The sequence below is a fragment of the Meleagris gallopavo genome, chromosome 1 (assembly GCF_905368555.1).
Source record: "Meleagris gallopavo chromosome 1, MGAL_WU_HG_1.1, whole genome shotgun sequence".
Lineage (NCBI taxonomy): Eukaryota > Metazoa > Chordata > Aves > Galliformes > Phasianidae > Meleagris > Meleagris gallopavo.
This window is the reverse complement of record NC_139404.1, coordinates 104,231,910-104,259,534: the sequence shown is the minus strand read 5'-3', so window position 1 is coordinate 104,259,534 and position 27,625 is coordinate 104,231,910. Positions and strand designations below refer to the sequence as shown.

The 27,625-nt window shown below is 44.8% G+C and overlaps 1 protein-coding gene across 1 annotated transcript; it reads right to left on the bottom strand.

Annotated features, from left to right (window-relative positions):
* Positions 1–420: 420 nt before the first annotated feature.
* CLIC6 (CLIC family member 6) lies at positions 421–26,341 on the bottom strand. The gene is made up of 6 exons (XM_010723196.4): positions 24,738–26,341; positions 5,490–5,599; positions 4,932–5,057; positions 3,759–3,865; positions 3,215–3,396; positions 421–2,369 (listed from the first exon to the last, which is right to left on the bottom strand). Exons 1-6 carry the CDS (start codon positions 26,169–26,171, stop codon positions 2,208–2,210), a joined length of 2,121 nt encoding a protein of 706 aa, XP_010721498.2. The 5' UTR covers positions 26,172–26,341; the 3' UTR covers positions 421–2,207.
* Between the last annotated feature and the right edge of the window lie 1,284 nt (positions 26,342–27,625).

Sequence of the window (27,625 nt, the reverse complement as noted above, 5' to 3'; positions counted from 1 at the left end):
TATGCAAATATGAACCAAAATGTGCTGATTTAGATAGCAACGTTTGTGGAGACAGCAACCCATTGTGGAGAGCTGGAGCCACGAACTTCTACTTGGGTATGAGCAGTAAGGGAACCATCAAATCCTCCCCTTTCCCAGACCATACTGTTAAAATATGGCCAGTCCCCAGCAGAGGGAATATGCTTTGTGCTAGGTGGCCCCAAGATCAGGGATTATACACTGACCCTTTGTATTTTTATCCAGCAGTAAGGAGCACAGTCCGTGTGCATTGCTCCCCAGATCCAACTGCAGGTTTGAGACACCATTCCTCCAAAACAAACCAAAGTTGGGTTAAATCTTGCCTGCTGAAATCCAGGCCACTGCTGCAAAGCATCTTTGCCAGGAAATTACTGTGGAAATAAAGACAGAACACTGCTCAAGTTACTTATGGATTTGTATATTTTCTATTTAAATTTGTAAGGCATATGAAAAGAGTATACAGATTTTTATTTTATATATTATTATATATTCAGGTACGTATTTGGAAATACAAAGTAACAGTTAGTAAGAAATGACGAGTGACTGCTCAGCTATCAGCCCCAGTGTGTAACCTCACAACAGAGGCTGGAAGGGAAAGGTGCTGTGCTTGTTTTCTCTGTAGAGAAGCTAGAGAAACTAAAATTGTGTGTTTAACATTGCTTACAAATAATCATGCTAGGACATTTGCAAAAGAACTGTGTAGTGTGTAAGAGGAAGCCACAGACATCATACACCCAACACGTACTATTACCCTAAGCAATGCATTGTTAGAAAGCAAACCTATGTTTGACTCAGGCAAAGATGAATGGCTATTCTTTATCAGCCTTTGTATGGATGTAGGCGCTACAGAAGCTACTTTTAGCTGCTTCCATGTCTATTTTGTACATACAGGCAAAACACGTCAGAAGGAAACTTCCAGGTGCCCCTATGACTAAAGCACTGCGCCCTCTTCTCCTAGGTGCTTGCTGAGGGCCTGCTCAGCAAGAAGCAGCCATGGATGTGACTTTTCAGAATTAACACCTCTCCAACAGCACGTTCCATGAAGCCCAGAGAATACTTCTTAGTAGTACTGGCTCTGTTAACACAGGGTCATGCCAGCCTGGAGAGGTTTATCTCATCCATCCCCCAGGCAGGAGCTATGCCTCCGTTGTCCTCAGTGGGACAACGCCTGGATATCTGGAAAGCTCTCAGCAAAGAAATCCTTGTGACTGCTTGGGAAAATCCAAACCCTGCAACTAAATCCAGACAGGGAAGCATAAAAGAACTACTGCTTTCTCAGACCCTCCTCTTTGCTTTCCAAAACCAAATGGGAGTCAAAAGGATGACAGAGGGATCCTGCACCAGTAGCAGGGGGCAGATGTTCACCCATTTATTGAGTCTGCAGCGACAACCAAGCCTCTGCCTCCTCCCTTGTCAGATATTTGTTATCAGATAATCCACGGGCCAGTGACAGTCTGCGTTCCTCTCTTTGTCTGAAGGAAGCTGGATAGGTTATGCAGCCCTGAGAGAGGAGAAGGCGGGATCTTTCTCATTACTTTCTTTCATACCAACGACAGTTCATGCAATGTGAGGACAAGTTGTTCTTCACTGACCTGCCCTGCAGGTCTCTAGCACAGAGGACAGGGCTTCTGGGAAGCCAGCTGTGGTCCCACCTCCAGTCTGGCTTCTCTCCTGGATTAACCAGGGCACTGTGTGCGTGCCAGCTGTTGGCATGGGGCCGCCGAGGCCTGGGGAGAAGCAAGCAGAAACCTTCCCAAGAACTGTGAAATTTGGCAACAGCTGTGAAACACAGATCAGAGGCAGCAGTAATGACAGGTTACATGTGTGTTAGGAACAGGGCTATTTCTTTGCAAAATTCAGTCATTTAGCATGTCACTAGTCTGTAATATTGCTGTAATTGTGTGACCTATGCTGTTTTTCTAACTTCAGCAAAAGCCTGAGTACTGACTGATGCCTTTAACTCGGAGTGCATAACACACATTCCTGTGTGTGTACATCTGTACAGACACACATACACATACATCATTTAAGAACAAGCAAACAGTGCTACACAGTTATTACAAAAGAAGGATTGGCCAATAACAGAAGTTAAAATTGCACTGCAGAATGCATGCTGGCTTTTTTTTTGTTTCCATATTGGCTGGTGCCCATAAAATCTCAGAAATATAAAGAAGGGAAACATCTTCCATTTACTTCATTCTCTTTGCAACATCCAAATATGCATACTCGATTTCTTGATCAGCAGGACAAGTGTTTGTAAATTCATCTCTTGCATATGCATTATTCAAATATCTTGAAATCCCCGTCATCTCAGGTGGGAAATCAAAATTTCTGTATTTCTTTGCAACAACCTTTTTATAAAGAAAATGAAAGAAAAATTTTATTACACACATAGAATCATAGGATGGCTTGGGTTGGAAGGGACCCCAAGGATCATCAAGCTCCACCCCCCCCTGCTGTAGGGAGGGCAATTAACCTCCATATCTAATACTACACCAGGCTGCCCAGGGCCCCATCCAACCTGACCTTGAACACCTCCAAGGATGGGGCATCCACAACCTCTCTGGGCAGCCTGTTCCAGCACCTCACCACTCTCTCTGTGAGGAACTTCTCCCTGACATCCAACCTAAATCTTCCCTCCTTCAACTTAAAGCCATTTCCCCTTGTCCTGCCATTATCTATCCTTGTAAAGAGTTGACTCCCCTCCTGTTTGTAGGCTCCCTTTAGGTACTGAAAGGCAGCACTGAGGTCACCCTGCAGCCTTCTTTTCTCCAGGCTAAACAAGCCCAGGGGTTTGGATTAAAGGTGGGAGAGATGGTCAAATTTCAGCATTTGCTGCTTTCTTCATTTAGCAAGGGCAAGATCATTTAATCTTATCAGTCTGTGGCACTTTGCATGTGAAATGCAAATAGAAATATTTCTCTACAGCACTGAATATAGTACTCATTTAATATTTGTGAGAGGCGTAGAGAAAGCAGTCACAGTCCAAATATGAAACCAGATATTCCAGCTCCAGCTGTCAATGTGAAGATCTGCCTAGCTGTGCTGCACTGAAATGGCCTTGTGTGTGAGCACTCCTTGTCCCTACACAGCTACTGTGTGGTTTCAAAAAAGACAGACTTCCTCTGCCTTTTAGAAAAGAGCCTGAGCTTCTAGGCTGCCCTTCTCTTCAGGAGGCTGAAAAGCAAATGCAAACCTTAATTATGTGGAGCTTTGGTAGGAGGTTGCAATCTGCTAAGGTGAGCTCATCTCCATCCAGGAATTTCCGGCAGGACACGGTGATCTCCTCAGTGCTGTAAGCATCAATTTCATCAGGCAAGGGGCTATTTAAATAGTTGTCCAGCTTCCTCAGGGCTTTAAGCAAAGATTTTTCCAGATCTAGGTTAAGACAATAAAAAGATCGTTCAAGCCTGTACCAAGGTCTCTCTGACACCAAGCAGAAAGGCGCCTACTGCATCCTGTCTCCTGGCACCAGCCCAGCTCGCAGATACCCAGCCATGCTAACTCCTGCAATTCCTTTATCCTAAGCTTAAAATGTAATGCTGGGATAAAAGCTCTAAGTAGCTAAAGGGGGTTCTGAGAAAAACCAAACTGGGTCTGTGTTACCAGAAACAGCAGGGCTCAGTAAGGGTTGGCTGGGGTGTTCATAAGGTGTGCAACAGTGGAGATGGAGCTGGAGGACACAGGAGTTGCATGACTCTAACTTCTATCGGGGCAGGTAGAAGGATCGTAGCACCTACTTTCATTAGCATCTTTTCTTGGGTTCTTTATGAATGCAGAGAATTTTGCAAACACATCATTTCCTGCAGAGTTAGACTCAGGGTGCTTCGGTGCAAGTTTGGGATACCTGAGGAGTTGAAAGAGTCAAAAAATTATGGATTAGCCTTTACTTTCGCCTTCACTAATTACTTCATATATATCACTGAACCTGAAGTGTTACAATATATGGCCACTCAGGGCTTTCAAAGAGAACCATCCTAAGCTAAAAACAAATTGTAAGTGTGAATTTCACCCCAAACCACATGGCTCACCTACTGCTCCTGGGGCAGATGGGAAATGACTGTTTGTGCTGCAACCATTGCCCAAGCAACCGAGTGTCTCTTCCAGGCTGTCTATGTTGGAGGTGAGGCTGAGTAGAGCTGTGAGGAGGAGCAGAGGGAAAGTCCCCACTAGCACCAACTGCTGCTCCTCCCAGCCTCCTCACCTGTCCTGCACATGCACAAGGAAGCTCAGAATGGCCAGGCCAGTCACTGCTGCTGCCACAGGCAGAGAGGAAGGAAAAAGTAGCTGCTCACATAGCGGCTCGCATAGCTCGAGTCAAGTTTGGCTGCTCGAACGGGCAGCTGCTGTCCTGGAAAGGAAAAGGTGCCTGCATGGGGGAATGACACTGCTGGCAGAGGATATGGAGAGGTAAGGATTGCTCATGGGGTGAGAAGGACAGGTCTGAAACCCAGCCTGCAGCACACACAGAGATTATCCTACCTAGCCACTGAAAATAAGCTGTAATGGTCTGTGCTCCAGCACTCCTGCAGTGTGGGAGGTTTCCACTGTTGCTTCTTTTTACTACCTGTTCCCTGAATTATTTGTACAATGTGAGGAGGGAAACCTCAAATAAACACAAGCAGAGGAAAAGAGGTCAGGTTTCTTCAGTGGTATGCAGGTTTCTGCATATACTTGTTGCAGGAAGGTGGATTTCATGTCTTGAAAATAATTGTAGTGGGACAACTATGAACTTGAGGTGAAGGCAAAGGCAGTGGGAAGAGCACAGGCAGCATTCGGGGCTACCCCAGGATACATGCCACATGTACCCTGCCAGGCCTCCCCAGTTTACAACCAGGTTGGAGGTACTGCTCCCACAGACACTTTCTGACAGCTTGGGCTAGGAGTAGGAGGAAGGGACAGCAATGCCATACCGGGGCGGCGCTAGCTTTTCTTCCAAGAACTCTTCAATCTTATTGACATCAGTTTTGACTTCGCCATCAAACGTCATGAAGGGTGGGTTCGTTCCTGGGGCCAGGTTCTGCAGGTCGGCAGGTTTTCTAGAGAGAGAAAAGAGACTGGGTTAATCACAGTAGGGACCTCTCTTTCAATTCCGACACTTATTACAATGATCTGCTTCAACTACACAGTAGCAGGCTACAACATCTCTTGCAAAAGCACAATGCACTCAGCTTCCTCATGCTGGTGGTGTCAGAATTATCTAGCCCCTCTCTGAATGCACCCTGAAACACTACAATTTCAGGCTTGTGTTACAGAGACTTACTGGAAAACAGATTAAAATCTCAAATGTTTCAAAGAAGTTGGTCCACCTCATACCAGTGAACCTGAAAGAGGCACCAGGCACACAGTGCCAACTTGCAATAATGTGCACTAACCTGCATGTGTGCATTTCAAATCAAAGAGACTCATTCTTTTAAATCACCATCATAGTAAAGCTGTTCTAAAAATGAGAAGTCCTATTATGATCTCACCTTTTCAAGTCCACGGTTGTGACATTAAATATGACACCCTTTAGCCATAGGATCATAAAGAGACGTTGCGAGAACGGGCAATTTCCAATACTTTCCCCATCGCTGCCAGCCTACAATTACAATAAATAAATAAATTTGCATACATCTGAGATAGCAAATTTTGATAGCAGATATAGTAGGTAACCAGAGAGTCCAGACTAGCTGTAAATACAGAGTGTGTTACTCATCTCTAATACATATTTTCATGCAGAAATTCTTTATATCCTTCTCTGAACATGCACGTGGATATGATGAAGAATTCTGTCATCTCAGAGATGTATTTTTTCATTAAAATGCATAATGAATATTACCGTAAGTTAGAAAACAAAATTGAAATCACAGCAGTCCTTCCAGAGGAAATAGTCTCCACCTCATTTGTCTGTATGAGCATAAATCTACCTGAGTCACCGCAAGATTAAAACAAGCCTAAATCAGTTTATGATCACAGGAAACAAGAAGAGAAAGATTTATCGGCATAAATCGAGAAGTAATGTCTAAGGCACTTAAGGGAATAAACAGAATAAATCAAAAAATTAAAGGGTTTTCAACTAAACAATCGTGGGGGCCCCAGAGAGAGGAAGGAAGCTGCCAAGCGGCTGAGCACACCAGTCTCCATGCTTTGCTGAACCGGGGCCTAACGAAGCACAAGTATCGCATACCTCTGGCTAATGGCTGGGGGAAAGGCACAGGATCAGAGACAACAAGTGGGTTTTCATCTTAATGGAACTTGGCCCTGACCAAGGCATGTAACAGTGCCTCTCATGGCGGCCTTGCTCTGAGCAAACACACGAGGCACAGCTCAGCATGGCGGTGCAGCTCTGCTGGACTTTGCGCCCCACTGTAAGAGCTCAGAGGCCTAGTTTTTAAGCCTGCCACACCTGAAGAGCACTTTAAGAACTTTGCTTATGTGTAAGGGTACAGAAATAAAAACCCGAGTGTGTCATTTATTTAATAGTTCATGAATGTTTGTGGACTACATAAGACAAAATAACGTACAGTAATGAAACTAGTTCTGCTTGCTTCATCACCCTCCTCAGTGCTATCAGATGAATCTCAAATAAACTTTCCACCAGTGTTCATGGCTGTTGGGTTGCCTGAAGCTCCTCACCTTCACCAAGAGCTCCATGGATGGAAACAAGCACCCGGCCTCAAGCAGGCACAATGCTGCAATGCACAGGCCATGGTTCTCTATGTCAGTGGGGAGGATCCTCCTCCAACCACTACTGCTTTCTGCTATGGTACCATGCTAACTACAGGCTTTCTTGGTGAGAAGGAACATAATAGCCTATTGCTTCATTTAGCATTTCAGCATTTTAGAGATGCTAGGAATAGCTGGGCTGCTGTGTTAAATAGGACCTGTTTTGTAAGTGGTAAAAATGAAAGATGTTGTTTTGCTCCTACTTGGAGCACTGCTTTCCAGCACTGTACAACTTATTTGATCCAAAACTACTATGCACTTCTTAAGAACGAGACTACACCTGCTGCTAGCTTGTGCTTAAAAAAAACCCTAAATCTACACCATCTTACCTCATCCTCTATCTCACATCATGTTTCACCTGGCCACTTCTCCTAGGTAACAGAGACGGGACAAGAAGGAATGGCCTTGAGTTGTGCCAGGTTGGATATTAGGAACCATTTCTTCTCAGTAAGAGCGGTGAGGCAGTGGCACAGGCTGCCCAGGGAGGTAGTGGAATCACTGTCCCTGGAGGTGTTGAAGAGCCGTGTGGATGTGACACTGAGGGACAGTTCCTACAAATGATGTGGTATTTTTATTCTGCCTTGGATAGGAAAAAATAAATTATCTCATCAGAGTTCATGTAACTTTCAGAGAACTTTCCAGACAAGAGCTATGTGATCAAGACTGACAGTAGGTTGACTATTTCTGATTGGTTACTATTTTCTGATGGCCACTGAATACTGAATTTTTGTCTCCCTCTAACTTTGCTGGAGGTAAGGAAATGAAGTTGTTGCTCTGTGTTGTCCCACATCACCATGGTGACAGCAAATTTCAGGGAGCCCCGTCTGCTTTTCTGAGGAAACGTAACAGTGGAACCAGAGATGCAGGCCCAGACAGATGAGTTACCATGACAAATGCAGATATGAAGCAGGCAGAGTCCCAATTTGTCATTAACTGGAGCAACAGAAAGGCCACTTAGGAAGCTGACAAACTGGTAGTCATGGATATGTTACAGAAGCAACCTCCTGTTTTTATCTGAGTGCAAACTTTTTAATTTCATGCCTGCGTGGGAGAAAAATTTACTACAGCACTACCATTTTTCTATTTCACTGTGGATAAAACAGCAAACAGTCAGTTTCTTAGCCTTTGACTTTCAAGTATTTCAGCCTGCTAGCAAACTATAACGAAAACAAAAGTCATTTGAACATTTCAGAATTGAATGAAATGGGACAACTGACAACTCTACCCACTGCCACAGCTGGAGGTGTGTACCTCTGCATTTCTTTCAGTTCTGCAGAGCTGGAGGCAAGTGACAGAAAAACTACAATAGCCCACACAATAGCACAAGCAGTGATGAAACCTTTCCCTGCTATAGCAGTGATGGGCAGTCTGAAATGACTGAAAGAGTCTGAACATTGAATCTGATTTGGAGTTTGACACCATTCTGGCCTGGCATCTCAAAGATACAATTTCTTATAACCTTAGGTGAAAGCCTAGAACATTAATATTTTGGCCTACTGAGGAAGCCAGGGTGAATACAGCTAGCTGAAATGACTTCAGATACGTCAGCCTGCATTTTGGCCCCTGGGAGACACCTCTGTTCATTGAATCCACTGAGTTGCAACTCTTAATGGACGAAAAAGCACCAGCGACACATGCTAAAGGTATTTGTTCAAGCTCCCAAACAGGGGGTTGGCCACGTTGACTCAAAAATCACGAGTCGAGGTACTGAAATAACTATTGCAGTCTATCAAGCTGCATGATAGCTGAACCATGCCATCATTGTACGTGAATGTACTTTCCAACAAAGTCAGCGTGGCCTTTTTTATAGCAGGGAGACAGTGGGTCAGTATCTCACCTTGTAGGAACACAATACAACAGTGAGAGTCCATGAGTTAATACCAACAGCATGACAGCATAGTGAGGGGTGCTACAGCCTCGGAGCAGAACACCCTGCATTTTCCTCCACAGCACTATTCTGGGATGTTTAACTCTGAGTTGGGCTTGGTCTGTGCGCAGGGTTTAATTATACTTCCTGACTGCTGTGCTCTGGGATGACGCAGAGTGAAATCCTAACTCCAGGGAAGTCAGCGGGAGCCTGGCTGTTGATTCAATGGAGGATTGTGTTTCCAGACTGGTTATAACCTTAATAACCAGGCAAATACTGGTATAATTGCAGGTAATGGCCTGGCCTCCACCTGCAGTTGTTGTGACGCTCTCCTAACCTCCAGATACTGCTAGTGAAGTGAGTGTGTTTGGAGCTGTTCTGCTGCTAAGCAGATGTCTAACCAGAGCCTTGAGTAAATGGCATTTATGTTTTAATTGTGATCAGTCAGGAGGTCAATGTGCTTCTTCTAGTAATACTGAGATTTAATGAGTTCATTAATCAAACAATTAGGACAGCCATTGCTGCAGACAAGAAAACTTTCACGCTGTGTATAGAAACTTTCTTTCAGAGCCTTCAGGGCCCTAAGCAGCAAGTGTATATTGTGGCAGTATCAATTTATTACAGCTACTCATAATCCTATAACCCTATGCCATTACTTAACAGGATTATTAGCTGACATTCCCTATTTTCATTCATTTTTCACTGTTCCACATTCTCTTCAGACTTTTTCTGTGGGTTTTCTTTTTGCGTTTGCTCGTTGGTTAGTTTGTGTACTAAGTTTTACTGGGAAAGGGAAGAGCTCTCCGTATCCTTCTTTCCACTACTGTTTAAGCTCTCAAGTTAAGAGCACCATCACACTTAGTACTCATTTCTCTACACACAAGACCTCACGCACAAGACGTCAGAGAGAGTCACAGAAGAACTATACCACCTTGATCTAGCAGCTCTGATTTTCTGAGTAGCCTTTAAAAAGTCACTTGCCTCTGTATTCTATCCTCAGGGTAATTACTCTACAGAAGAGTCATATACTGAATGTCAGTTGTAAACCACTAATTTGGGCTCTCTCTGAGCTGCAGTTGCTCTGTCCCTGGAACTGCTGAAAAAATTTGTTTTGTAACAGTTTATGTCCAAATGTCTCAGGAACTGGGGCTTTGAAGGTTCTTCTATTGACCTCAAATGTCCTCTGCCTCCAAAATCTTGATGAGTGGAATTTGTTTTTCCTGGACTTTTTGTTTCCTGATGAAGATTAAGCACAGAAGAAACAGTTCAGAAGAAGAAGAGAAGACAAGATTTTTTGCTTGTTTTTATATAACTCTATAATCCCTTTGAAGCTATAATAATAATTAAAAAAAAAAAAAAGAGAGAGAGATCAGTGAGCATAACTTCTTTTTTCCCTGAAAACTGAACTCCAATTCCATTTTTGCTTCAGCACAAAGGAGCTAAGCTTCTCCTTGCCTGTATTTACGCTGGCCAAGGGCACGCTTACCCAGCAAGTGGAGCAGAACTATTGCTTACCAGGGCCAGAGACTGAGACCAGCATCCCACATCCACCCCTGCCCATCCTGCTGGACTGGCTCACTCAGGGAATCACAGGTCTCCTGCACATTTCCACATTTAAACCCCAGCAATCAGACTGGTTCTGTGTGTTCTTCTTTCTCATATCACACTAACAACTCCCCTCTCCTATTTCATAATGCAATTGGTTTCCCATCAATGAAGAACTAGGCCCCAAACTACTGGGCCAAGAAAACTACAATAGGTTCACTTGGGCCCAACATAGGAAGCAGCTGTGAAGAGGATGCGACAGTTGAGAATAGCAACTGTTTCACTTTAATTCCTTGTATAGACTAACTTGTTCTCTACTGGTGGGATTTAGTGGGCCCAGCAGTGCTCCTGCTCTGGGCTGAGCTCTGCTGTGCCAGCCTTGCAGCTGTGCCAAGCAGCAACGGCAGGGCAAGCACAACTCCTGTGGTGGATTGCTCAGCTTCCCATCCTGCTGCATCAGCCAAACAGCCTTGCTGTTGCAGGGTGACCAAGGAGGAAGAAAAGCAGCTTCCAGTGCTTTCCACTTCTCCTGAGAGGAAATCCCACTGCCCACTGGTTGACTATGGAGGGCCCAAGCCTAGTCAGGACCTCCTGGCAAGGTTTCATGTTCTTCTAGTTACAGTCATAGAAAGGCTTAGGTTGGAAGGGACCTCAAAGATCATCAAGTTCCAACCCCCCCCGCCATGGACAGGGTTGCCAACTGCTTGATCAAGCACTAGATCAGGCTGCCCAGGGCTCCATCCAGCCTGGCCTTGAGCAGCTCTGCTCAAACCTATTCACACTGACACACAAGTAGCAGCTGAAACCACCCTTTTTTTTTTCTTTCTTCCTTATGTTGCTTCAGAGCAAGTCAACTTCTGATATTATCTCATGCCATCCTGAACGTAAACAACAAACCTCTCAACGTTAGTTTTCTCCGTGCATTTACAGAAGGCCTTTAGTGAGAAACCTTATCTTGAGGGCAAAAAGCACAATTTATGCTTTTGATGCCTGCTGCAATATTCATTTAGTACCACAACACTGAAAAAGACAAAATTTTAAACATTACTTCTGCTAAGAATGCAATAAAAATATATATTTCCAAGATATTCTCCCGCACTGAAAGTAACTATAATATACTAAAGCAACACACATTCCATGCACTGTGATGTGCATTAGAAACGCCACAGGCACGTCATCTGGATAAGATCTCCTTCAAACCAAAGCTTTTTTTGTCAGGAAGAAACAGATTACCTGAAATTTTCTCTATTTAAACACTATGTTCATTTTATGGTGCAGGGCAAGAGCACGAGCACCCGAACACTGAACTTTACAGAACTGTTTTGGTGCCACCTACTGGACTTGACGTGAAAATCTTTTGCTCTTGCAGCTCTGAGCAGAGGCACATTACGAGTCTCTGCCTCAGAGACGCCTCTGCAGCAAGATTCCTGTCTTTTGCTAATAGCACTCTTGAGAGTACTTGAGATGCTGAAATTGTACTTCCAGGCAAGTTTTTAAAGTAAAACATCTGTAATTTAAAGTATATTTTAATATAAAAATTCTAAGTGTTGCCACTAATTATTCCTATTCTTTTCAAATGGTCATGTAGTTCTGCCAGTGTAATATTCAACACTTGAAACAGATGCTTCCAGCTGCTGTTTAGTGTCTCAGCCAAATAGCAGAAATATGTATATTTAAAATGTGTCTGGTAGTTCAGATTCCTGAACACAAACTGTACACTTGGTACACACCAGGATAGACTCTAGATGATGGCTATGGTATCTCTGATAGTGGCATCCAAGCTATATGATCAGATAGGATGCTAAGCAATGAAGTCCATGTACTAAGATTAACCAGGCAAGTAAATGGTGCCAGAGGTTACCCTCTGGTGGGGAAGAGGAGAACTAGTCCAAAAAGTGATGCCAAGGGAAAAAGAGTGAAAGGAAATGAGTGCAGGTAAAAGAAGATGGAAGGAATTAACTCCTTACCTGCACAGCTTCAATCAACCACAGGACACAACATGTTTTGCGTGACCACACAGTGTAAGCAGTAGGCTAAAGGTTGAGCCTACCTACAAACAGGATGACATACTTGTTTACTGTTTTTAGTGATGTAGCTGTACATTAGTGATTAGTTAATAATGAACTGTCTATTCATTATTACTGATAGTAAAAAAAACAGGCTGTGTCTTGGAGCAGAGCTCCCACTCACAGAAACCATGACATCCCTCCTTGCAATGTTTATGTCTTATGCCAGTGGCCTATTAGCATTACTTAACGTCTTCCAACAACTGTGTTAATTAAGGCTCTTTTCATTCTGTTAGGTTTCTGAACTTATACTACTTAGATCTTTCTTTTTTGCAGTATTCGCATTACACTATTATGACTACTTTGTTTTATTCTTTCCATAATTCTCATGTCCACTCTTCAAAACAACTTCTCTAGAATGCTTCACTTTTTGCTGGAAACAGTTCTCTGCTTTTGGTCCTCAATTCATGCTGAGGAATTTACAGTATGCTGGAGTTTCTTAGCAGGACATTAGCTTCCATTCTGCTTTTATGTAGTAAACTGTGGTCAGAGCTTAAAGGGTTGTATACATCAGGAAATTTTAATCCTCTCTCCATGATAGAAAGGAAAAGAAGCCTGAAATTGCTGCAATTTCCTTTGGTTTCTGTTCTCTTCCCCCACTGTGTGCCAGCAGCCATTTCAGGACAGAGAAAGCCTCAATTATTCTGACTTCTGCTACTTTATTTGCTTACCATGGTCTGCTGGGTAAGTAATTATAGCTGAAATTAACTTAATTACTTAGTAAGTAATTAAACACTTTTGATGCATAGGCAGAATTTTTCCTTCATTAAGAAGTAACTTTGTGGCAATAAACTTTTTACCTTTGTCAAGTTGTTTTCTAAATAATTAGAGCAACCTAATAGGTCTGAAAAACACTAGAAACAATGTATTCCCTTTTCTATTTTAATAGCTGCATCTCTCAAAACTGATTAAGTGATAATGGAAGTACTAACTAAATTATATTTTCAAAAAGAAGAAGAAGAAGGAATTAAGCAGAAACTATTTCAATTAAAAGGTTAATGTTGTTCCAAAAAGTTAGAGGCATCTATTTACAAGAACTTGTAATGACAACAATTACAAAACCACTGGGAAGTACAGAATGTGACATTCAAGGAGCCAAACTTAGGAGTTCTGGTTGATGAAGCACTGAACATGAGCCAGCAATGTGTGCTTGCAGCCCAGATGGCCAACGGTATCCCGGGTTCCATCAGAAGAGGGGTGGCCAGAAGGGTAAGGGAGGTGATTATCCTCTGCTCTGCCCTTGTGAGGCCCCATATGGAATACTGCGTCCAGGTCTGGAGCTCCCAACACAAGGAAGAGTGGGGTTGTTGGAGTGGATCCAGAGGAGGGCCACCAAGCCTTGCAAGGGCTGACGGACCTCTCCTATGAAGATAGGCTGAAGGAACTGAGCTTGATCAGCCTAGAAAAGAGAAGGCTGCAGAAAGATCTTGTTGCAACCTTCCAATAATTAAAGAGAGTTTATGAACATGAGGGAAATAAACTCTTTATGAGGGTAAATAGTGATAGGACAAAGGGTGTGGTTTTAATCTAAAGAAGGGAACTTTTTTGACTGAGAGAGTGGTGAGGTGCTGGAATAGGTTGCCCAGAAGCGTTTATGGCCAGGTTGGATGGGGCCCTGGCAATCTGATCTAGTACTTGATCAAGAGGGTGGCAACCCTGCCTGTGGCAGAGGGGGTTGGAACTTGATGGTTCCTGAGTTCCCTTCCAACTCAAGCCATTCTATGATTTTAGAATGGGTATTATTTAGACAAAACACACATTTTCTTTTGATTTGGCTGTTTACAATCTGCCCAGCATTCCCACTGAGCAGCAGGTCTGCCAGCAGTCAGGCCTTCCGGTTCTGATTGAGATCATAAATAAATGAACCATTAAGTGATAACACTGTGAAACAAACACAACACTGGCAGCTATGAGTGAAAATTTAAATATGCAATATTCCATGATACATTTATAGAGGCTGTGGTTTCAGTAATATTCACTCCTATTCAAATTGAAGGGATTAAACTCATGTATGTATGCCATCTTACAAAAGAGAAAAGTACAACAATCCTGCCATTTTACACACAGTGTTACAGCTAGCCTTACCCAGCTCCGTAATGTTGCCAAAAGCATTTTCAACTGCAACTGTGGGCAGATAAATGCAGGCAACAGGAACTTTTAAAAATTTTCTAAAGTCGAATAAAATTAGACAGGAAAAATGCAAATTACAGATTTCCTCAGATATCTGCACCAGATCTGCAAATAAAGCCATTGTGGTAGCTATGGTGTATGGCATAACCTGGGACAGTGTTGTGCCTGCTTCCAAGGTGAAACCACAGGTACACCTTGGAACTGGATGATCTTTGAGGTTCTTTCCAACCCACACCATTCTCTGATACACCTCTTGTGACAGGAAGGCAACTAATCAAACACACAGGACACCCACACCTAGTTAACTGGCATCCACAGCACAACAAGTACATGGTAATAACACAAAAGTAACGAGCAATCCAGAAGTCCATTGCTTTGCTCACTCAACAAGGTAAAAATAAATTGGAATATGAACATGTGACTATCAAAGAATGAAAAGCTTAAGCTACAAGTCAGTAGAGTTTAAATGAATCTTACCCAATTTAGGAATATCATTATCCTATACAAGTAATTATCATATTTCAGTAGTTATTCTTTAATTAGGTCTCATTCAAGATAGCATTACTTTTAGTTGTGTACTTAAAGAAGCTAACTAATAACGGTGACAATGAATTATGTGGGTATTACTCGTGCAGAGTGACTGAGATCTTTAAAACTTCGTCAGCAATCACTGCTGCTCCTCTTAAATGGAAGTAGGTTTTTTTTTTTTAATGGCAGATGTGACATTCTCTCTTTGAGTTTCTTACCCTTAATTTCAACAAACACCGGCAGCCTAACAGCCTTTAACTGAAGGCAGGTGAGCCACAGACAGAGCTGGCAGGCTCCGTTTCACACCAGGCCACACAGGCCCGAATTTCCTTTTGGTATGAGTTCTGCCCACAGTCTCAGTTCTGCCCTTGCGTGCATTAATGGAAATGCTACCAGGTCACAAGCACACAAGCAATGAATCAAATGCTCTAAGCTATTTATCCTGTTACAAGAATTATGTTTAAATACCTCAATGTTATTTCTAATCCGTATTTAATAACAAGGCAAGATGCCAGCCGAACATTCTACAGAGAGACAAAAATCTTATATCCTTTTTAGATTCTTACAGGGAATTACTGCAACAAAAGAGCATTATACTCTCAAACACATTATAGGTCTGGGAAAAACAGATTAACTGGTATTTCAGTGACACATCCTGTTTTACACTCCACTGTGCGATACTTAACAGCACGCAGCCCCACTGCTTCCACCTAAATGCAAAAACCATGCATACCCATAAAGCATTTGTAATTTGTGCTGTAAGCAAAGAAGTAAATAAGAAACAGCCAAGTAAGTAAGCTACTTTATGCAGCTCCAGAGAGGAGGTGGTTGAAGGCTCAAGAAAATAATTTTTGCCTGGTACTCTCCATTAAGGCAGTTGAAAGGTGAAAGATGAAGCAAGGGATCTGGTTTCATGGTGTTCCCCCACCCTCTTCCAACAGCAAGAGATATTATGGTCCAAGCAGAAAATACTTCCAGCGACCAAGTAAAATATTAAATCCAAAACCTGTCAGCTCTAGCAGGAACTGGCAAAGCCATTTCTGAAAAAGCAGTGAAGTACTGGATACCAGGACAAACCCCAGAGCTCAGCTGAGCAGGGGACACACTCTGTTCCCTTCTTTTGCAGAAGATGACGATCAACCATCATTATCCTGCTCAACCCACCACTTTGCTTCCATTTACAGCCCCTGGAAAGTATAAGAAACACAGCACTGCTAGTAGTTGTTAAACACATACTGTGTGCATTGCACTGTGGAACAAACAGCCCCAGTATCCACAGCTTCTCATGTGGAGGAACATCCATGTATGCTTCTATGTTTCTAAGCCTTTAGGGTACACGTTTCATCTGCCACCATTTATTTATCTCTTTAGCTCAGGTTCTGTAACAGCTTTTAAAATAATTCCAAAACTGAACTAACACGTAAATGTCAGTGATTCCCTAAGGCACACAGGAGAGTTTTTCTGAAATCTGAGTAAATGGTTAACTGTCTCACTTTAATAACTTGAAAAAGAACATGCACTTGTGACTCCTGTCCCGCTCTCACTCACTTTGTTCTGTCACAGTTTTATTTCTAATCTGAGTGTTCAAATATATACTGAAATCTTAGCATATAGAGAAGAAAAATAAAGAGGGAAATGCCACCTTTGCAATTCTGTCCGAGGCTTCATAATGAGGTTCTCATTATATATACTCATACATACATGAGTTTAACCACCTCTCTAAGGAGAAAAAAATATATATATATAACTCCCTATACTACGCTTATACGCATACAGAGATGTTTCTGCAGAAGACAAGCAAGAAGCTGCAGCCCTCCCTAGGGCAAAGATCAGCTCATACACCTCTTGTGCAGAGCAGCTCCAAGGTTTGGGAAGCTGAAGATTTTTATTAAGGAATTAGAACAATTTCCCTCAGTGCTCATGTTACTGAAAGCAACTGGACCTGAATAATTCCTCTTTTATCAGTAAATAATCAGACACTGCAAATGGAAACGCACACAATTCCTTATCACAGTGTGACATTTCATTATCTGAGCAAGGAAATAATCATGCAACCTTCAGACGGCATTGACTTACACTCCTTAGTTGGAACTCAAGGAGAGAGCCATTTCTTACTTTTTAAAAGAAGCAGTAGGATCTGTTTTGACCCAGAAATCAAGACACAGAATGCACTCAGTGATGGACGGTATGTATCCATGCTTTTACTGCCTCAGTAGGTCTGATGAGGAGGGCTTTCTTCTGCAGAGAAGTACACAGCCACCAATTTGAAGTGACTACACCTCAGATCCTGAAAAAGTGTAGTCACATTAATAATTTCCATTATCATTTCTCCTTCACAGTAACTTCACTGTTGCTTTAAATAGCCATAAATTTACTCTTGCAAGGATCAATACAATAAATAGTACAAAAGTGTGAGAAAGACCAAAACTGGAATCTCTATAATAGTAAACTTTGTAGGTGTGAGGTGAAGGTGGAACTGTTTGTAGAAATGAGGTGACCCACAGGACTGCTGAATCTTCTTCCTACAACATCGAAGTTCTGGAAAGAACTGATTTCAGATGGATGAAGGCACGCAAGAATCAGTTGTTTCAGAGTTAAGGATATCTAATAGACAGAACTAGATTTTGCCTTCCTCCTGTCATCGACAATAAAAGGTTTATTTTTTCCTGTTAGGAATTATAGTAAAACCAAACCTCAGGTTCTCATGTGGACAAGGCATTGGTTTAACACCTTTGCCAGGGAAGGAACCTGGTATCTTTTTATCTTTCTAATGCCTTCCATGTTCTGCTTTCTCAAAAAATGTGGGTAGTATATCTCTTATTCATAGAAACACAGAATCTTAGAATCATAGAACGGCCTGGATTGGAAGGGACCTCAAGGATCATCAAGTTCCAATCCCTTGCCACAGGCAGAGTTGCCAACTGCTAGGTCAAGTACAAGGGCAGATTTCACAAGGAACACCCAAAGCCAGAGACCATTTAAACTCTACATCTTTCTATGATAGGAAATAATGGCAAATACGTTGCATAACCAGAAAGTTGTCAGATATTCCTGGCTCCTCAATATCCATCTTTCTGATGCTGTTTCACTTTCCAGGTATTTAAAATAAATGCTGATGGCACCAAAGAGGTATCAGGATGAGTTCCATAGCTCTGCCTACAGCACTGGCATAGGTGAGGTTGCAGATGCTCAGCCCCTGGAGTACTCCAAGATCCAGCTGGATGGGGCTCTGATCAATCTAATGGAGCTGTAGGTATCCTTGTTTATTGCAGGGGAGTTGGATCAGATGGCCTTTAAGAGTCCCTTCCAATTCAAATGATTCTGATTCTTACACAAAGAAGCCTCAAACAAAACAGTGGGAGAAGCCTTGAGCACAGCTGCATGACAACCACCTCAGGCAGCAATCCCCAGCATTTCCAAGGAAGGCTGCAGCTGTCTAGCAGCATTTACTAACCAAAAGGACAAAGAGTGCTGCCAGCTCTGCTTCTGCTCCATGAGGTTGTTAAGATCTACCCTCCTGTGATGATAAAGCTCAGGAAACAGAGGCAGGTGGCTGAATTTGGGACAGTTGGCTGACCTCATCACTAGCTTTTTATTTCAAGAAGAAAGAAGTAAGTGGACAGGCACTGAGACTGAATCAGGAAAAAGTGACCCTTGGTTAGCCAAGAGCTTAAACGTCACATGATTTTAAGCCTACGCTTAAAGAAAACACATGCAGACATGCTTTACAGAATCAGTGTGCTGAGAGTAAATACTAATACAAAAAGGTCTAGGAATGCAGCTTTGAAGATGTTTGAGCCTGTCAGCTCAGTTATACAAAAAGAGGACTCCAAGAAGTATGACCAGATCATATCAAATAAATAACTAATGATTAAAAAAAAGTGTGCATCTTTGTATTTGTGACCTTCTATGCGCGTATGTCAGACTGTGGGTTTTCGGGGAACAGGATTTGAACTGCAAGCTCTAAAACCTGACTCCTCCTACAGGAACACCTCCAGGAGCAGCAGTACAACAATTCTGGTGTTCTTTCAAAGCCATTCTTCAACCAGTGGTTCTGAAGAACCTTGTTTCTTTGCAGCTGTAAGGTTTATGGTTTAGTAGCTTGTGGCAGCAATGGATGTGGGAGGACAGTTGGAACAGATGATCTTGTAGGTCCTCTCCAACCTTGTGATTCTATGATTCTATGACTAAAGTGATAACCCAAAGTGCCAAGAACCAAAGCAGAAGTTAAAGCAAGAAAGACTGCATTCAGAAAGTTTGCAAAGCTCTTTCCAAGAAAAAAGGATTGATATCACTGCCTTTCAAACAAAAGTCTCCCAAGCATTACTTTATTGAAAGAAAAAGACTGCTGAAGGAACACTTGGGTCCCAGAAAGCCTGCCGCAGGTGCACAGGTCAGATGCAGTAAATAGCCTGGGGAGGTATGAAAGGAATTCATAATGCCAGGTCCTCTTAAGCTGCATTAGGAAACCCTAACTTGACATAGGCCAGCTGGGAAAAAAAAATAATAATAAGGTAGCTGAGAAAAGGCAAATAGCCCTCGGGAAGGCAGCCAGTTTCCTGCATTGTAAGCTAGTCCTGGGAAAAGAACTGCCTCATGTATTTTAACAAGCACACCTCCTGACACCTGCTTTAGTTCTTGGTGTACAGCTGTATACACTCAAAGCACCAAAATCACCATAGAAAAAATACATCATCCAGGAAATCAGAGCTGGGCTCTGCTGGGGCAGCCCCAGTAAGTCAGCTTCATCCAGCTTCAGCCAGGTGCTGCTCTCACTCCCACTCTGCTCCACCACGCTGGCTTTCTTCTGAGCCATTCTACCACTGACCAAACCTCATTAAATCCTCATTCCCCAGCAATCTGTCTTACTACAGTCTTCCACAAATCCAACACACTCATCAACGCAAGCTTTGGACAGTTCTCTTGGATAGAGTACTTAATTTTCACCCAATGCTAATAAATACCTACACTATACTGTGATTATGCTGTAAGTGCTTAGATACAGCGCATCAGGTACAAAACAGAGACTACTGAATGGGCACACAGACCACGAGGGTTTTTTCAGATGCCTGTGCCCCTGCTATCCATGAACTTCTTCACTCCTGCACTCAAAGCCCAATAATTCAATTTTAGAACAGCCTACATTATTTTATGTCTTTGTTATATACAAACTCAGAACACAGAATGCTCCTGCATGTAGCACACCCTGCCATTTAAGTCTAATAGTCTAATTGTAGTGTTTGGAGACACAGATGAAGGCACTGGCTCCTTCTTCTGTCTCCAGTTGCAGCAAAGTTTCCCTAAGTGTGCTTGACTGACATGACATATCTCAGGAATGGTGCGGGGAAATTTGGTGTCATCCAAGCAATGTTGTTCCCTGCTGGGGATGAAATGTCTCCCTGAAATGAAAATAAGTGACCTTGATTTAAAAATCAAGAACGCAACAAAAATTGAATGAAGACTATTACTTCTGGTTGAATAAAATCTATTTCCCTTAGGCTACGGGACAGCTTTTACAATAAAACATCCAATCTTGAAACTAAATGAGAACTGTTTTGAAAGAGGAATCATCTCAGATAAGGCCTTGTGCTCAAGCTGGGTTTTTGGCTGCCTGTGCTCAGCACTTACAGTTAAATTACTATCTACATAAATCTTTAGAATGGCGAAATCTATAGTTGTGATTCTTGTATTTAAGTTGTCTCTGTGTAAGAAAATTTTAAAAATGATTGGTAGGTAAACTTGGAGATTGGATTGTTTGGGTTTTTTGGTGGTTACGTTTGCTTGTTTTGTGGGATTTTTACATTTTTTTATTAAGAAATAGACTCTCAAATCCTACATAAGTTTTAAATTACTTCATGCTAACTGAATATTTTGATAAAAATTCCACTAAATTCAAGTGGCAGGATACATACATGACATTTTCTGTCAAATAAAAGCTCTTGTCACAGCACTGGAGTAGAAAAGAGCATACACATGCTTAACATTAGCAGACCAAATAGTCAGAACCAACATCCACAAGGTGTCCTACCCAATGTGCTTAGCTGAATGGTCAATCAGAAGGTATTATCTGGATGCCCTTTTACAAACACTTGACTTTGAAACACCAAAAACCTCAAACATCACTATCTAATGGAAATACAGGGTAGTGCTGTTTCACAGGGAAGTGGAAATCAAATAAGTACCTGGTTAAATACTTACAGCACTTTTGATACGGTCTTGCCCTCTCAGCCAAAGAGTCTTACACCGTTCATCTTTGCTAAGGGCACAGCCCAGGAGCCTAAAGACAGATTTCTATTATCTCAGGGGATGCCTTAGACAGGTCCACCTGGCATACAGCTGCGTCCAGAATGTCTGGAGCACAAGTCTTATTGGGAGCTGAGGGAACTGGGGTTGTTCAGTCTGGAGAAGGGAAGGCTCAGGGGAAACCTCATCGCTCTCCACAGCCACTTGAGAGGAGGTCACGGTGAGATGGGGCTTGGCCTCTTCTCCCAGGTTATGGTGATAGAATGAGAGGGAATGGCCTCAAGTTGCATCAGGAGAGGTTCAGGTTGGATGTTAGCAAGAATATGTTCTCAGAAACAGCAATGGCACAGGCTGCCCAGGGAGGTGGTGAAGCCACTGTCCCTGGAGGTGTTCAGGAATCATGTGGATGTGGCACTGAGGGACATGGGCAATGGGCATGGTGGGGGCTGGCTTACAATTGGACTAAGTGATCATATAATCATAGAATCATTAAGGTTGGAAAAGACCTCTATGACGTAATCTCCCATAGCTGCTGCTACCCCCACTGAGTGCCAGAGCATCCCAGGTAGTACAAGGTCTCCAACTTAACCCTATGTGTTCAAGTACAAACTAAACATCACCACCTAACACCAATCAGCCTAAGTGTACAATTCCTGACACCTATACTTGTGGAGCTGGCAGGAGCTTTGCCAGCTACCTCAAATGGCACAAGACAACACGATAGACACAGTATTCAAATATATGCATTCAAATGGAGCAATGCAAAGAAGCAGGAAGCAGAAGAGGAAAAAAAAAAATCTCCAAGTGCAAAAGAATAAACTCATGATCAACAATGGCAAGAACAGGAAGCAATAGTGTAGAGGTCCTGTTACCAGTCATCATTTAGCTATATCTGAAAAAGGCAAACTTTCTTTCTGACAGTGATAGCTCTGTTTATTACTCTCAAAACTTAAGAGAGTAACAAAAGTACTTTAGTGTCAGCCAAGTCTAGTATAACATTTCTTAGCAGGAAAACTGTGGATCACTCACAGCTACAGGCTTGGGGCAGAGTGGCTAGAAGACTGTGTAGAGGAAATGGACCTGGGAGTATTGATTGATGCTCAGGTGAACATGAGCCAGCAGTGTGCCTAGGTGGCCAAGAAGACCAGTGGCATCCTGGCTTGCATCAGAAACAGTGCTGCCAGCAGGAACAGGGAAGTGATTGTCTGCCTGTATTCAGCTCTGGTGAGGCCGCACCTCCAGTACTGTGTCCAGTTTTGTGCCCCTCACTGCAAGCAAGACACTGAGGCCCTGGAGCGGGTTCAAAGAAGGACGACAAAGCTGGTGAGGGGTCTGAAGCACAGGCCTTATGAGGAGCAGCTAAGGGACCTGGGATTGTTCAGTCTAAGAGAAGAGGAGGCTCAGGGGAGACCTTATTGCTCTCAACATCTACCTGAAGGGAGGTTGTAGTGAGCTGGGGGTTGGCCTCTTCTCTCGTGTAACTGATGATAGGACTAGAGGAAATGGCTTCAAGCTTCAAGCCAGGGGAGATTCAGGCTGGATGTTAGGAAATACTACTTTTCTGAAAGAGTGGTCAAGCACTGGAATGGGCTGCCCATGGAGGTGGTAGAGTCACCAACCCTGGAGGTGTTCAATGAACGTTTGGATTTTGTGTTGAGGGACATGGTTTAGTGAGAACTATTGGCGGTAGGTAGATGGTTGGACTGTGTGATCCTGTGGGTATTTTCCAACCTTGGTGATTCTATGATTCAATAAACTATAAAACGTGGACCAAATTCTGAGGTAATCCAGAAGCAGTCAGGAATCTCCACATGAAACAGCCATGCTGTTTCACTTTGGAATCCATTTTCCCCTTTTTTTCCCTATCACAAACACACAGCAGCTATTACAGTATTATCCATGTGCTCTTAAAATCTACTTCAAGGTGTTACAGAGAATCATGGAATCATTAAGGTTGGAAAAGACCTCTGCAATCACCCAGTCCAACCATCAGCCCACCCCCACCCTACCCACTGACCACGTCCCTCAGTGCCACATTCATACAGTTCCTGAACACCTCCAGGGACAGTGACTCCACCACCTCCCTGGGCTGCCTGTGCCACTGCCTCACCGCTCTTGCTGAGAACATATTCTTCTTAATATTCAACCTGAACTTCTCCTGGTGCAACTGGAGGCCATTCCCTCTCATCCTATTACTGTTATCTAGGAGAAGAGGCTGCCTCACTACCTACCTATACTACAGCCTCCTTCCAGGTGGTTGTAGAGAACTTTGTTCCTTTTATGCCCCCTCTCCTTTGCCAAAAGATACTGACAACATTTCCAGGTGACAGCAAGAGCAGCTGGAACTTCCCCAACAGCAGGAGAGAAGAGTACTTCCCATTTCCCAGCGCTGCCCGTACTGTACATTTTAGTGGGCACAGAGATGCTGAGCTCTCCAGTAGGCTTTTTTTCCTCTTTGCTTGTGACTAGAGAAACTTCCACAGATATCAAACTCAAAAAGCCTAACTTCCAGGTGAGGTAAAATACTAAAGCTTTGTAATATTCTTCCACTGAAATCATTAGAAAAGTAGCTATAGTGTTATCAAGGCATCCTCAAGTTACTAATGCTAAGTTAAATCGTTAAAGAATTTTTTCTGTTTTTAGTAATTCACAGATATTTCCAGAAAATATCATTAATCCTGATTTGGAGGACTGCAGTCACAACAGATGGTCTTATTCTTATTACAGTCCCTCTAATTTTGGCCACATTCTTCTATAAATATGCTCATGTCCAACAGTGCACACACAGCCTTCATGACTTTGTCCCTCCACCACACTCAGCATTCACTGATGAGTAGTTTCAGTCTACTGATTAAAACCATCCTGCTCCATACTTTGCTCAGAGGGGTCCCAGAGGAGGGAATATAAGCAGCTTAAGGTGATTATTACCTATAGAAATTACATATCTGATACTCCATCTGTGTGGATGGATGCTGATCCCACCACTAGACTGCTGACTCTAGTAGAATCCCAGACACGGGACAAAAGGAAGAACGAAAAGCTTTCTACACTATGAAAATGACATAAATTGGTACAATTTTTCCTGAATTCGATTTTTCCCTGTCCGAACATTGGCAAACTGGACAACTGCAAGAGACATGATGCTTCTGGGCAGCTCACTGACTTTCTGATTATAGAGCTGTCGAATCTGAGGGTATTTATCCTAACACTGACTGCAGTATGTTAGAAAATCCCAATATTCCATTTTAATACACATTTTCCAGTTTCCTCCACCTCAGCCCTCCCGACATAGTGTGCTGAATACTCTTCTTGGTACATTCCAAAGATTTCAAAATGCTTTAAAAACCACTTAATCACAAGTCATAGCCAGCAATCCGAAACAGAAGCCCCACAATGCATTCCCACCCATGCTCTGGGTCCTAGCCCCACAGTGTCTCTGAGTCCACCAGAACCGAGAGCCATACGTATGCATTCCATTTAAAGCCAGGGAAACCCGAAATGAGGCAGGTTTATATGGGGTGCTAATAACCAAATCCCTTTAGCCAGGTCAGGGCTTTGACTGCTAGATTTAAATACCACCCATCTCAAAGGCTGCCCCAGGGTTCCGGAACCCGGCCTTCCCCACATCCTACCTTGACGAAGAGAGAGATGTCATATTCCTGCTTCTCCTCCTCATCCTCCAGCGCGGCTGGCGAGCCCGTCTCGTCTTCCTCGTCCTCCGCCCGGCCCTGCACCCCGTTCAGGCTCAAGCCCGCCGACTCCCACTCGCCGCCCTCGGTGCCCGGCCACCCTCCGGGCCGCCCTGCCGCCGCCGCGCCTCCTCCCCCCGAGGCAGTGTTCTCCTCTCCGGCCCCCGCCGCCTCCCCGCCTCCTCCTCCCGAGGCAGTGTTCTCCTCTCCGGCCCCCGCCGCCTCCCCGGTGCCGGCTCGTCGCTCAGTCCCCGGCAGAACCTCGTCTCCGTCCTCCCCTTCGGGGCCTGCCGGCGAACGCTGGCCGCCATCGGTCCCCCTTGCAGCCGGCACCGCGTCCTCTGCAACTCCGGGGCGCTGGGGAGCCTCTTCGTCTCCAGCTGGGGCCTCTTCCTCCTTCCCAAGTTCTGCCCCCGACGAGGCTTCTTCTATCACCGCTTCTTCCTCAGGGCTTGGCGCCGACGGGGCATCTTCCTGCACCGCGTCCTCGGGGTCTGTCCCTACCCGGGCTTCTTCCTGCATCACCTCTTCGCGTTCCGTCCGCGATGGGGCTTCCTCTCTCACTCCCTCCTCGGGCCTTAGCCCCGACGGGGCTTCCTCGCACACAGCCTCCTTGGGTTCTGTCCCCAATGGGGCTTCCTCTCTCACTCCCTCCTCGGGCCTTAGCCCCGACGGGACTTCCTCGCCCACAGCCTCCTTGGGTTCCGTCCCCAATGGGGCTTCCTCTCTCATAGCCTCCTCAGGGTCCGTCTCCGACGGGGTTTCATCTCTCACTACCTCGTCGGGGCTTGGTCCCGACGGGGCTTCTTCTCTCGCTGCCTCCTCGGGGACCGTACCGGACGGGGCTTCGTTCCGCACCGCCTCTTCGGGTTCTGCTCCCACCGTCTTCACCTCCTGTACCACATCCTCGGGGTCCGACCCCGACGGGGCTGTCACTGCCATCTCTTCGGGCTCTGCTACCGCCGCGGCCACTGCCGCCTCTTCGGGCTCTGTTCCCACCAGAGCCACTTTCCCTGCCGCCTGCTCGGACTCTACCTCCGCCGGCGCGGAGTCCACTCCCGCGACCGCTGCCGGTTCCCCTCCCTCCAGAGCCGCGCCGTCCCCATCGGGTCCCGGCAGCTCTGCCTCCTCCTGTTGCCCCGTTCCTGGGCTTTCCGCTGCCCCTCCGGGCTCTCCACCGCCCCCCTCGCTGGGCACTTCGCTGGGCACCTCGCTGGGCACGGCGGCCTCCTCTTGTCCGCCGGCACTCCCTCCGCCGTCGGAGGACTCATCGGTGGGTTCCTCCGCCCCGTCGGGGCACAGTGCGGTCTGCGGCTTCCCCACTGCTCCCGCGCCTTCTTCTTCGCCCGCTCCCCGCGGCGCGTCGCTCTCCGCCATGCCGCCTCCCCGGGCCGCCGCCGAGACGAGCGCAACCACAACCACCGCACCGGGATCAGCGCCGGACACCTACGGGCAGCGGGGGAACGGCCGCGCCTGCGCTGCGGGCGGAGGCAGGGAGGGCGGCGAGGGGGCGGCAGGTGCGGTGCTCCTCCTTCTCCCTGCTGCCCCGACGGGTCTTGTCCCTCTGCAGCCACCCTGCCCCGGTAAATCGTTCGTCTCGGGGAAAGCCCGAGCTCACTCCCCCTCCCTGACCCCATTTCTATCCCCCGGGCTTCTGTCCCATTGTATCGGCACGAAGCCTTGCGGGAGCTGCCGGTTTGGGGAAGGTGGCTGTGGGTTCAGGTTCATCCCGCAGGCTGCCTTCTCTTCCAACTTTCACGCTTGATAATTTCTCTCGCTTATGGAGGAGCTTTGCATAAGAATGAGGATCGGTAGGTTCTGGTGTGAGAACCATCTTCACTAGATTTTGCTTGTAGGCAAGAAGAAATCATTTAGTAGGAGCCTGCAACCGCACTCGCTCAAGTCTAGTGGTGCTGATGGTAGAGAAGCATTGGCTATTTCACAGGTCATAGAATGGATTTGCTAGGAAGGGACCTTAAAGATCATCTGGTTCCAACCCCAGATTTTTGTGATGGAGAACCAGGCTCCAGTGGCAGCACAGATTTGGGTGACAGAGATCTGGAGCCCAATGGCATCACAGAGTCAGATGATGGAGATCCAGAACTCAGTGATGCCTGAGATCCAAACCCCAATGGCATCATTGAGTTGGGTGATGGATATCCAGACTGTGGAGGCATCACAGAGTCAAGTGATGGAGACCCAAACCACATTGGCATCCTGAAGCCATGCCACACACCATCCCTATTTGTCCCCTGCTAACAGAAAGTAGTTCCTAGTTTTCTAAGGTGCAGAGGGGAGCAGTGGGTGGGAAAGTGAGCTAACAAGGGGAAGCAGAAGGTAGAAAAAGCACGCAGTTTAGCACTGTGATGCATGTGTATGTATATAAAACCACTTTGTATGTTTGGGTGTGGAAAGAGTGGGCTGAAGATGGATTTTTGAGTGGATGGAAACAGAAAGTTCAGCCAACAGGAGACAGGCAACAGTGAAAAATAAATAATTCAGTCAGACAAATGCCCACTCTGATAATAATCTGACAGGCACTTTCCATAGAAGTTGTGCTTGCCTAGAGTTGCTTTGCTAGTGAGGAAGAAGAACAGGGAGATGCAGCCTGACCTGCTGGGCAGCTGTGGTCATCAGGGATGCTTCTGGACACTTGGCAATGATGGGCTTAGCATTTGGCAATAGCAGTTTTGTAGCTGGATCCATAATTAAGCAATTATTTCACTTCTCTTATGGGTTCTAATGTCAGTAGGCTGATACATCTCAGTCACCTCTATTTCTACACAGATAGGGCTGGTTCACTCATCTCAGGTCTTGCTGAAGGGACCGTA

Bases quoted from the DNA above. Each gene is read 5' to 3' on its own strand.
- CLIC6 (XM_010723196.4), bottom strand. From the start codon at position 26,171: ATGGCGGAGAGCGACGCGCCGCGGGGAGCGGGCGAAGAAGAAGGCGCG. The intron at 5,600-24,737 runs GTAGGATGTGGG...TTGTAATTGTAG, and splicing joins ACATCTCTCTCTTCGTCAAG to GCTGGCAGCGATGGGGAAAG. The intron at 5,058-5,489 runs GTGAGATCATAA...TTCTCTCTCTAG, and splicing joins ACAACCGTGGACTTGAAAAG to AAAACCTGCCGACCTGCAGA.